Consider the following 11,369-nt stretch of genomic DNA (forward strand, 5'->3'; position numbering starts at 1 on the left):
TTTCACATTGTACCAAATGCTACAATCCAGACAATACAGCAGGATGATTTTGAGTTTGTTTTATTGTTCTAGTCAACATCAGAGAATCAAGGACATGGGAACAGAACTGTCTGTATGTGTCTCTAACACACAACACTAGAGTAATCCTGTCCTGGTGGAGCTCCGTCACACAGCGCTGCAGGGTAAAGCGAGCATCTTCTGCCATGACAATCCACCATCACATATACAATGTGCAAGTACAATTATGGAGAAATCATAGGTAATATTGTCCACAAGAAGATAAAAAGAGACAGTGTAAGACTGCAGGTCTAAGTTCATGTTCTCACTTAGTGAAATGACAAACATCTCAGCCCTATATTGATGATGTTCTCCGCAAGAACAATGTCGCAGAAAAGACTACACACAGAGTGAAGTAGACAAGAGGGCTCTTCACAGGAAATGTGCGTGGTTTCTCGAAAGGTTTCCAGTTGTGATGAGTTGTACACATTAAACGTGGAGAATTTAACAGTGGAACAAAAAAAAACCAAAAAAAAACATTCAAAAGCTTACAAATCAAAGAAAAAAAAGTCATTTTGCCCTGGTGATCACCTCCATGCACGTAAAGTTTAGTGACGGGGCAGAAAAGCGCTTTATTGTACAGCAGTGCGACTCAAAGGGTTTCTAAGGATCAGCATCAGTTTTGCAGCCGACACGAGAGGTTGCAGTACAAGCTACCGGCTGAGAATCGGTTTATTTGCACGCTCTCCAAGTGTAAAGAGAGACGCAGCAGAGAACATGGCCAGGCCGACTAGCTGCCTTACAGTAATGCACACACAAGCATTCATACACACCCTGGCCATAAGGCTCTGGCCACAGTACAAAAGCAAACTTCTCGCTACATTAGATAAGAAACTAAAGCACGCACGCATCCTCACTTGCACAAACACACTTCAGGGGAACAGAAATTATAGAAGGTATATATATATATATATATATATATATATATATAAAAACTCTTAAAAAACAAAACACAGTAATTCATAGAAACGCATGCCATTATGCTGCGGTTTGTTCCAGGGCTCCGTTTTCTTCAATTTCCATTGCACCACCATTCTGTTTCTTTTCCTGCTCCTTTTCTTGATCCGCCTCCTTCTGAAAAAACAGGAACCAAAAAAAAAAAACACACACACAAAAACAATATTAGATAGAAGACAACAGCTATTTGGTGGGTATATCTTTTGTGCAGTGACTAAGAGCTAGTAACCGTTGACACTTACTTTAGCGTCTCTCTCTGCAAACTTCTGGAACATGTTGGCATAGAGGCGTTTGTCCTTCTCGTGTTGCGCTTTGATGTGTTTCTGGCAGAGCACGATCTGGCTCTTCGCTGCCTTATTGGCTGGATACAACTGAGTGACACGCTGGAAATCTGCTCTCGCCCTGTCAAACTCCTTCATGACAACCAGTGCCTCTCCTCGCCGAAACAAAGCCTTCTCATTATTTGTGTCCAGCTCCAGTGCCTTCACACACAAAAAAAAAAAATACAGAAACGGGAAAGATGAGAACAGTTTGGAAGGGTGCAATGAAGGTCAAGCAAGAAACCTTTCCTAAACAGCCTTATTTAGCCACCAAATAAACAAATTAGGACTTTTAAAGTCAAAATCCCAATGGCTGCGTTTACACTGAAAGTCTTAATGCACAGATCGAATCTTTTCTGCCCATTCTTTCGGTGATCGCTTTACTATGTAACATAGTTGACGCTCTGGTTTTTAATGGCCGTGCTAAAATAATTTATACAATTCACGTTAGATGGCCATTTGCCAGCATGGACAAGTTTAAAGTTGTCATAGACGTGTGCAGCGCAAAATTAGACTAAACAAGATATAGACTGGAAAATCACGGTAATATTTGTTAGCTATTTTATCTATAGCTCATTAGATCTAGAATTCTGAAGTGAAATAAATTAGAGTGGTAAGATTTATATGAATTAATGAGCGAGCGCATGAGAGAGAGAGAGAGAAAGAGAAATACAGTTTGCGTTTAGTGAAGCTTCATGTACAAAACAGTGAAGTTATCACCTCATTGCTGTGAAATAGTGTAGCTTTCAGTAGCAAAGCTGTTTTATTTATAAAATTTGAAAACCATTTTCCATTCTCCTCAATGTTTCCGTGTGTGCGCAATTTCTTAGCTATAAAGTTTCCACCCCACTAAAAAAAAAAAAAGCTGTGAGTTTAAGTGTGTGCAGAGTGCATACAGGCACGTCTGCTTCAACTATCTTTGTGGGCAAAGTTTCGTCATCACCTTGTGGTGGCTTGGAATTCCTGGGGGAATCGGATATGCGAGTTCAGACATGTCCAGAAATCGGATATGTACCCGATTTAAAACCACATTTAGAAGTGCTTCAGATCAGATGCGGAAAAAAAACGGATCTCATGGAGATTTTTGTTTACATGTGTGCAACAAATTACGATCTGCATCAGATGGGAGTATAAAAAACAAAAAAAATGTGTGCCAGTGTAAACGCAGCCAATAAGGCCCATTTCAATTAATAATAAATCATTAATAAAATGTTTTATTTAAAATATGTAGAATTGAGAAGGTAATAAGTGACAGCAGAATCTATTTTGTATATTATATATATATATATATATATAAAATGTATGTATATATATATATATATATATATATATATATATATATATAAAAACGGTTGACTGGGTACCACTGAGCAAGTATGGTACTTATAAAGAACAGTTACGTTAATCTATTTTGCACATTAACCATTTTATTTCAAGGCATTAGATATTTAGAGCCATTATTAACGTTTAAAGTCGTCTCACAAGTAAGCATTCTTGTAGCTCAAACAATAGAGCACTAGCAACATTAAGGAATGTGTTTGATCCCTGGGAATGCATGAATTGATAAATGCATTAATGCAATGGATAAAAGTGTTTACTAAATGATGTATTAACTTTGACAGCACTTGAATATGACTTCCTTAAACCATGTTTAAGCATTAATTTCCTACCTTGTCACAGCTCTCGAGGGCAGGGCTTGCTTCCTGCAGCTTTAGGTAGCACATAGCTAGGTTGAGGTGAGCAGCCAATCGCAGCGCTTTGGCTTTCTCTTCTTCCTCCGGCTCCATACTGGACTCGTGCTCTAACCAGGACACAATGCGTTTGTACTGCACAGCTGCCTGCTTGTATTTCCCCTCCTGTAAACACGAAACACTCCAATTAATGAAACAAAAAAAAAACATTCAATGAGGGCAACCTCATGACAAACAATGATAGACAGTCATTACTGTGATGATCTTGTACAATAATAGATAATAATAATAATAATATACTATTAGATAGAGCTGGGTGGTATGGCCAAAAATCTGTATTAGTATCTTTTAAGATTTTGGTGGTTTTAATGATACATCATGGTACTTTTATATATATGTACCTATATATGTATATAGGTACTGGACCTTTATATATATGTTTATAGTGGCTTATTTTGCTGTCAGGAGTACAAAGAATATGAAAATATTGTCATGTCAAATACTAATTTACTTCCAAAAATTGTGGTAATCAAATTAGTTACTCTTTTAAAATGTAATCATTAATCAAATAAAAATGTAATAATTCCTTTATGTTTTGGCAAGTTTATTTGAAGTACCCGATCGTCACACTATTCAAATTCTCAGGGTTAAGCACGATGACATGGTAGCATTTTACACTGAAGTAGGCCTCCTTTTAATAACATTTATTAAAAGCAAAAGTTCTTCTTCAGCGAAAAAGTACATTTTTTAATAGCCTAAACCAACTATTATACCAGCTTAATAGCCTAAAAAGTTATGAACTATAAATATAATTTAAGTGTGAGATTTAAATTACGCAAGTCAATGAAAGTGCGTAGGTCTGAAAGCACGAGCGCTGTGCATCATGCGCACACATAAGTTACTGACTGACAGCTTACAGCTTGTTCTGTTATTTGTTGTGCTTAGCTTTGAGAATGACGTTAACGATACATTTCAGAGATATCAAGTAAAATCACATAAAGTCCCGTTAAACATTCCACACACACATCACAATAACGGTTTTGGATGTGCAAACTCCATTCATGCTGGTTGCCTCATGTGTTTCCAGTAGCTCTTTTCAGCAAGTTTAGCTCTTTTCAGCAAGTTTACGTGCAAACTTCCGCAAATTAAACTTAAATGTTCAGCGTTGCATCCTGAAGCTCAACACACAGTTGTCTTCATTAAAAATAGCGAGACTAGATTTTATTACCAGTGCCGCACCCTCTCCTATTGTGGTCTTTAGTTTTGAAGCCCATTCTGTTGCTTTTGTTGACGTGAACTCTTGAATTTGCATGAATTTGACTGAATTAAAAAAGAAATTATGGGAAATTGCTTCCATCAATATGTTGGAAACCACTCTTATCAGAATAATTTCTCTTAGGCTTGGGTATATTTTTAGTTAAAGCTGTCAAGTTATTCAGCAATCTCTCATGTAGGTTCCTTTGTGTTTTATAAAATGACCACTAGGAGGTGCTCTAGGCGTATGTTTTCCTTGATTGGTTTAAGTTGTTGTTGAAATCATAAGTAAAAGAGTATTGCACATTTGTTGCGTTTTACCGTTAAATTGGAGTTTTGTGTCTTTATTAAAATCAACACATTAATTAATTTATCTCTCATCCACCTGCAATTTTTGAAGTGTTATTATTTATTACCTGACCCGCCCAACCCACAGAATATCCGCAGCGTCCGTGGATATTACTGCGATCCACACATCACTAATTCACAGACACTAGTCCATATTGCAATTTGATTCTTTGTACAGCCCTATTTTTTATTTATTCATCCAAAAATTGGCCAAATTCCATGACATTCCACTTTATACAGAAAGTTCCATTTGTGACTATTCTGTTACTTGATTCTCTTGCATCTCAGAAATCATGGGGCTCTACATGATATTTGCCATTAAAGAGAGTTAATTTATCCTTGTTATAAATTTAAAACCATTAATATGAAGGGTATGAATTCAATAGACGTCCTCTCTCAATACACTATACGTAGCGTTCTTCGTGGTCATTGAATAGATTCAGCAATCCTTTTAGCTATGCACCGACCGGTATGGTGGCATTTGAAAAATACATCATACGCAAAACTGAAATACCGGTAAACTGGATGAACAGTTATACTGCATAGCACTACTATTAGATTAAAATGGGATGTAGCGCATAAATTTATGTCGGTGTGCATGACATTGCTTCTACCTTAAAATACTGAGTTCCTTTCTCTTTGACGATGACGCTCTGTTCCAGTTTCTCAATTGAGTTCATTTCCCAGGATTCTTTGGCCTGTGTGACAGGACACAGCATCTTAACCTCATGACAATGACTTTGTACAGACATTATTGCATAACTGATCTTTTACAGTCTGTAATAAGTATTAAAGTATGATTATTTTTACAAAGCTTGAAAAAAATTATATCATACATTACTGTTGTTCTTAGGGGTGGATTTAAAGGCCAAAATCTTACATCACGATACGGTTCATTTTATATTAAAAACCCACAAGTTCCCTACAATATAAACCCCCATAACATAACATTCACATATACTGAGTAATGCGGGTGTAAATTTAGCTCTGCACTGCTTTTATTTAGGAGGACACACTGACCTTCTCAAATGCTTTCAGTTTAATTTTGTACTGCAGTGTAGCATTAGCTGGAATGTCGAATTTGTTGCTGCCAGCAGTTCCATAGCCATACCTGAAATTAAAAAATAAATTCATGAATAAATGAAAACATTCATAGATACTGTGCACAGGTGTAAGAAATGTGTGTTTACTTTGGTTTGATGGTGAAGATCGCCTCCTCTCCCTGCTCCATGGACTGCAAGGCTTTCTCTACGCCTGGAGGCAAACCCAAACTCTCTCCATCTCCCACCTCAAACTTCAACTCACGCTCGTCGAAAACACGCTCTTCGTGACGGCCCACCAAACACACTAAACCAAAGAAAAGGAAAAATTAACTATGGTGCACAAACAAAGAATGATTCAATTAGTTTTGCTTCATTCTTCTGATAACTTTGACTGTCGTGTAGATGATCACGTGACCACTAAACAGCACTGCGAGTTCCAATGAGAAGCGCTTGAATTCAACGGAGAACAATACATTTCTTGGCGATTTAAACTAGTTAAGCCAGATGAAACAATGCTGACAAACAGGAGAAACAGTCTGCGCAACGATACAGTCGGAGGGATTTTCAATCTACAAATCTTGGTCTAATTGTAATGACCTAATTCATCATGGATTTACTGTAGTAATACTAACTGCACCATGGTATTGTGGCAGAAATGTGGGATAGTCAGAACGAAAATTATTATATTATTAATGTGGACATGTACTAAATGTATTAGAGGAGAAATGGAATATAATAGTATTTTTTGTGAATAAGCTATAGTGTTTGAGCATTTATAGTAAATGTATTTAGTCTACTGTTTTTTTATACAAATACCATACAAACCACATTGTTACATTTTACAATGGTATTGAGGTGCTTTATGCATGGTTTTAACTGTGGTTAACATTATCTAAATGTATGCTACTATGGAAGATTAATGGTTAATTTGAATAAAACTCAGAATATCTACATTTACAATAGAAAAATGGTTTACATTTTTACAGATGTTACCATTTTTGTAAATTACATAAATTTACATCTACATCCTAACTCAAGCTACTGTGAAATGTGCATTTCTAAGAGACAATACATGTAACATTAGTATTGCAGCCTGCGCTGCAAACTGTGCTGAAGATACGCGTCATCAAAGTTAGGCAACACACACCTGTCTCATGACTTGAAACAATATCAGCCGTTAGCAATAATTTTTTTCATTTAAATCTTTATTTTGTTAAGTAAAAATGACTGGAAAAGCGTAAAGAATTCAAAAATGTGTTTGTCATGATAAAGAGTAGTTTAAAGCCACTATTAACAGTCTAGCTTCTACAACATTTTTACTTGGGGGCAAAAATCTGCCTGTAAAATTGGAGGAAATAAAGATTTGACATTTATCATGATAATTATCAATTTCAACTGATATGAAAAATGTTAGTGAGCTTTTTTTAATTTTAAATCGCCCAGCCCTATCTTGAATATTAAAAAAACACTTTAATTTATTTTTTTTACACATTTGACATTTCTGCAGCACCTATCTTCCCAGTCTGTCAGTAACACTCTGTTAAGTTTATGTCTCTATGAAGCCCTTTCTTCCAAAAGGCAGAATGTGCTCTGATTGGTTGGCTGGACCAGTGTGTTATGATTGGTCATCCTCTTCGAGCTTGTTTCGGAAATATCACATCCCTTAGTACTATGGATGTTCAAGACTAGTCGACTAAACAGTACAGCTGCTACTAGTAGATTACGTAGGAAAAAATATATATAAAAAAAAATTTGCAGGGAGTTTGACTAACAGAAGATCTGACCAATCATAATCCGCCATATTTGTTAGACAAAGTAGTCAGGAGAGTTAGAAGATTGTCGTCGATTTGAATTTGAATAACTGTGTGTACTGACGTCTTTCCGCGATTAAAACAACAGTCCTTCTGATGTACATTAATGTTTATTTAATGCTATAAATTAACCAAGGAAAAGATAATCGGTTCACGAGCAGCTTTAACTGAGGCAATCTGTCACGACACATTAAAGAGCCACAAAACAGTAGGCCCATTTATGGTTTCATTTTCTTTGACTGACCAAATTAGAAAATTGAGACTTTGTTTCATATTAAATGTTACCTGCTCGGTCCTGTCTTTCAGCACGTTGTCAGTGTCCTCTAAGTATTTTCACAACATTAATAGGTCTAAGCGCATATTCACAGCAGTCTCGCACACACTTAAAGTTATGAACAACCTCGATCCATCAGGAAACGCCACATAGGTCGCTGCATTTCACTGCGCTTCATGAAGAGTTTTCCTTTTGCACGAAGAAGCCGTTCGTCGGAGATGTGTTAAAAGATAGCAGAGTGCAAGTTATGGTTCGTTCAAGGCCGAAAGAGAACTCGATACTGACGAGCGTTGGGTCTGTGGGTCGTGTATGTCACATAGGCAAGACAGCGCGGGCTCTTTTGTCTTGTCGCGCTTGAATGGTTTTAAAGTATTTGCGTTAATAAGAGCATGATTATACAACGCTAGTCAATGGGTGACAGAAAAAAACGGATAATGCGTTAATTGCGTTAAATATTGGTAATGCTTTAAACTGAAAAAAATTCCACGTGCGACTGAACACCGTGTAACACCGACTATCGTAGCAAGCCAAATGCTTACTGATAAAGAGAATAACTCCCTTTGGATTGGACTTTGCAGCCATTTTCATGGTCAAACAGCAACAAAAAAGCATGATAGAAGCATAAGAACAATATGTTTTACCTTCCACAGATGCACCCTCATTAGGCTTTGTGTAGCCCTCCCCCTTAGTGATGATCCTGCGAATAATTCCACCATCTTCTCCATCGGTGATGTCCTCCCCATGAAACTCAAACAACTCCACCTGCCAGACAAACAAATGGAAACGTCAATACAAAAACTCTCCTTGTAATACTCTTGAGTACTCTGTTCACCTGTGTCTGGTCCTAACCTGGAATACAAGGGTAGCGTTGGGTGGGATTTTGGGTGGGCTGCCAGCAGCTCCGTAGGCATACTCGGGTTTGCAAATCAATTTGCAGATCTCTCCAGTCTTCATTGTGGCCACACCGATGTCCCATGCTTTGATCACCTGACCTGTGAGACGGAGCAAATAATGGTTAAAGTAGGCTAAATGACTTGCATGCTCAACAGTTTTTTACTCTATTCTATATTTCTGCAGCACTGGAAGAAATCATCTGTCTCTGCTTTCGTTACATTCCGACTTTTACCAAATACAACGGGTGTTTTTTTACCATGTAAAGCTACAGCTATCAACAAGCTGTTTAACTGCTTTACCTTATAATACCCACCTTTGCCTAACTCAAAGGAGAACTTCTCCCCTCGATCCCGGCTGGAGTCAAACTGTGTACCATCAAGAAGGGTTCCGACATAGTGCACAAATACTTTATCACCGGTCATAGGCAACTCAGAGCCTGTACCCTCCTTCTTGACCATCTGTAGAAGAGAGAAAGAGATGAATCATCAATCTCGTCAACCCCACTGCACTACACCTGTGACCTGTCAATCTTCAAAGACCACGGGGCAGAAAGATGTTCACGCCTAATACTTAACGCTAATTAGGCATTCCACAATAACAACAGATAATTTTTTATCAACGTTTGTACATGGCAAATTCTAAAGGTGTGCTATATTGCACGTTATAATTAAAGGCCATTCAGATGCTTATTTTTTAATGCATTACATTAAAAGTGTTTAATTATCCCAAACATAAATGTGTCACTTGTATATGAATACAAATTCGATGACACTTTATTGTTTAGTGGATATTGCACGTGGTTAATCTGCGCAAATGGAACATTGCAACGCTGTTAAAATCAAAGGAAAATTCACCTGTTTATCATCATTTACTCGTCCTCGTGTCGTTCCAAAACTTAATTACTCAATTTTTTGTCTAAGACACTAAAAAGGAGATGTTATTCATGTATCAGTCGCCTTCGCTTTCGTTGTGTGGGACTAGATGCAATGAAAGTGAATGGTGCCAATCGCTAACGTTTTGCTACATCTCATTTTGTGGTCCACACAAGAAAGAGTCATAATGTGTAGGCCTAAATGTTAGACATTGAGATTGAGTGAATGACGACAAAATAGTAAAAAATAAATAAAAAAAAAAGATAAAATTGTGGTTGAACTGTCCCTTTAAGCTCGACAAAATCTCTAGAAAGATCTAGCAACGCATTAGCAACAGGCGGTGTGCGAAACCAGTTAAAAACGTTTAAATAAATTAAACATTTATACGTATTCTATTTGCCTGCATAGAATAGCTAAAGCTGCATTAAAGTGAGCAAAGAGAGTGAAATATTGGCTTTAACGTTACATGCATTCAGTCAGTCACACACCTCCCTCATGGAGTCAATGCGGCTCAGTGCACTGCAATATTTACCTTTAAAACACCTCCATCTTTCTTCGGGGTGATGTCTTCACCCTCGACGGGGATGCTGCAACCTTCAGTCACCACCTCTTCTGCAGTCATCTTTGATTTAATATGAAAATTTCCTTTTAAACAGCCCAAACGTTAGATCCTATCTACTCACACAGCGGTCTTTCCTTTAAAGAATCACTGAAGACTCGACGTCTGCAGAACTAAACGGCTTTAACGCTATTATTAATGGACTTGGTGATCTACAGCGCGAATTTGTAGGTTAGTGGCCGTTAAATGTGTTTTTTGAGTCCACAAACTGGCTGAGCGATGCGTTTATATAACGTTCGGCCCCGTCGCTGGAAACTGAAGCGACTCAGCGAACTTTCCAGAGCTTGTGTGGTGTGGAGTCTCTAGAACTGACTAGGCACCATCTCTAAAATGTTAACCACAGTCATTAACGAAAAAGGTATACTGTATGTTTATATGATCAGATTATATTGTAGATTATATTCAAATCACTTGAAGTGTACTGAACAAATAGAATAAATATTTGATTTATAAAGTACATTTTAACATGAAGCATGTAGCTTATACTATACAGTTTCCCACTGCATACTGAACTCAATGTTGTGTAACATGTATAATAAAAAGATAATAAGATTATTTAAAATAAAATAAACATTTTGTATTTATACAACACACTTTAAAACAATAATTAATATGTAACAAAAACACAAAAAGTAGGTTACACATTAATAGTGTCAGAATTTGCCCATGGAGAGAGATATTTTAAACAAAAGAATGACAAATGGATTCAAGAAATCAGTGTTGTTACTGTTAACTAAAATTAAAACTATTAAGTCATTGAAATAAATCTGGAATAAAATAAAATAAAATTAGAATAAAAAATTAAGTACTTAAATTACTCAAATTAAAACTGGAATAAAAATAAATGATGGCTAAATAGAAACAAAAACAAAAAACAATCAAATGAAAAGAGCACATAAAATGACTGAAAATGAATATATAAAAATTATTCAAAATATGAATAAATACTTGATTAGTATATACATAATACAAAATTAACACTGACATAAATCATAAAATAAAATAAAACATAATATATACAATAACAATATTTAATAAACAGACGACTTTAAACTACAAATTCTGATGTTTAAAGAAAAGAATAATAGTTGGTGAAAATCAACGGAAGTCGTTCAAGAAAGGGAGAAAATCTCCAAAATCTGTTGTTGTTTCGGTTTTTAGGAAAGAGTGAAATTTGATGTGGGTCCCTAGCTTCTAAGAAAATTTCCCTGGTTTTCATTGGCTAAAGC

At 36.5% G+C, this 11,369-nt stretch overlaps 1 protein-coding gene across 1 annotated transcript; it reads right to left on the bottom strand.

Annotated features, from left to right (window-relative positions):
* Positions 1-44: 44 nt before the first annotated feature.
* Positions 45-10,435, bottom strand: fkbp4 (FKBP prolyl isomerase 4). Its single transcript, XM_077193829.1, has 10 exons — positions 10,054-10,435; positions 8,963-9,107; positions 8,605-8,747; positions 8,397-8,517; positions 5,818-5,974; positions 5,648-5,738; positions 5,242-5,325; positions 3,005-3,190; positions 1,257-1,496; positions 45-1,131 (listed from the first exon to the last, which is right to left on the bottom strand). Exons 1-10 carry the CDS (start codon positions 10,141-10,143, stop codon positions 1,036-1,038), a joined length of 1,353 nt encoding a protein of 450 aa, XP_077049944.1. The 5' UTR covers positions 10,144-10,435; the 3' UTR covers positions 45-1,035.
* Positions 10,436-11,369: the final 934 nt, after the last annotated feature.

The sequence above is a fragment of the Siphateles boraxobius genome, unplaced genomic scaffold, assembly GCF_051911475.1.
Source record: "Siphateles boraxobius isolate OS27281-9 unplaced genomic scaffold, OSU_SipBor_1 31, whole genome shotgun sequence".
NCBI classification, from domain to species: domain Eukaryota; kingdom Metazoa; phylum Chordata; class Actinopteri; order Cypriniformes; family Leuciscidae; genus Siphateles; species Siphateles boraxobius.

What these genes read in the sequence shown, in the direction of transcription:
- fkbp4 (XM_077193829.1), bottom strand. Translation starts at nt 10,143, where the DNA reads ATGACTGCAGAAGAGGTGGTGACTGAAGGTTGCAGCATCCCCGTCGAG. An exon ending in CCCTCGAGAGCTGTGACAAG is followed by an intron (nt 1,497 to 3,004) that starts GTAGGAAATTAA and finishes TTGTGTGTGAAG; the next exon opens with GCACTGGAGCTGGACACAAA. An exon ending in TTGCAGAGAGAGACGCTAAA is followed by an intron (nt 1,132 to 1,256) that starts GTAAGTGTCAAC and finishes CTGTTTTTTCAG; the next exon opens with AAGGAGGCGGATCAAGAAAA.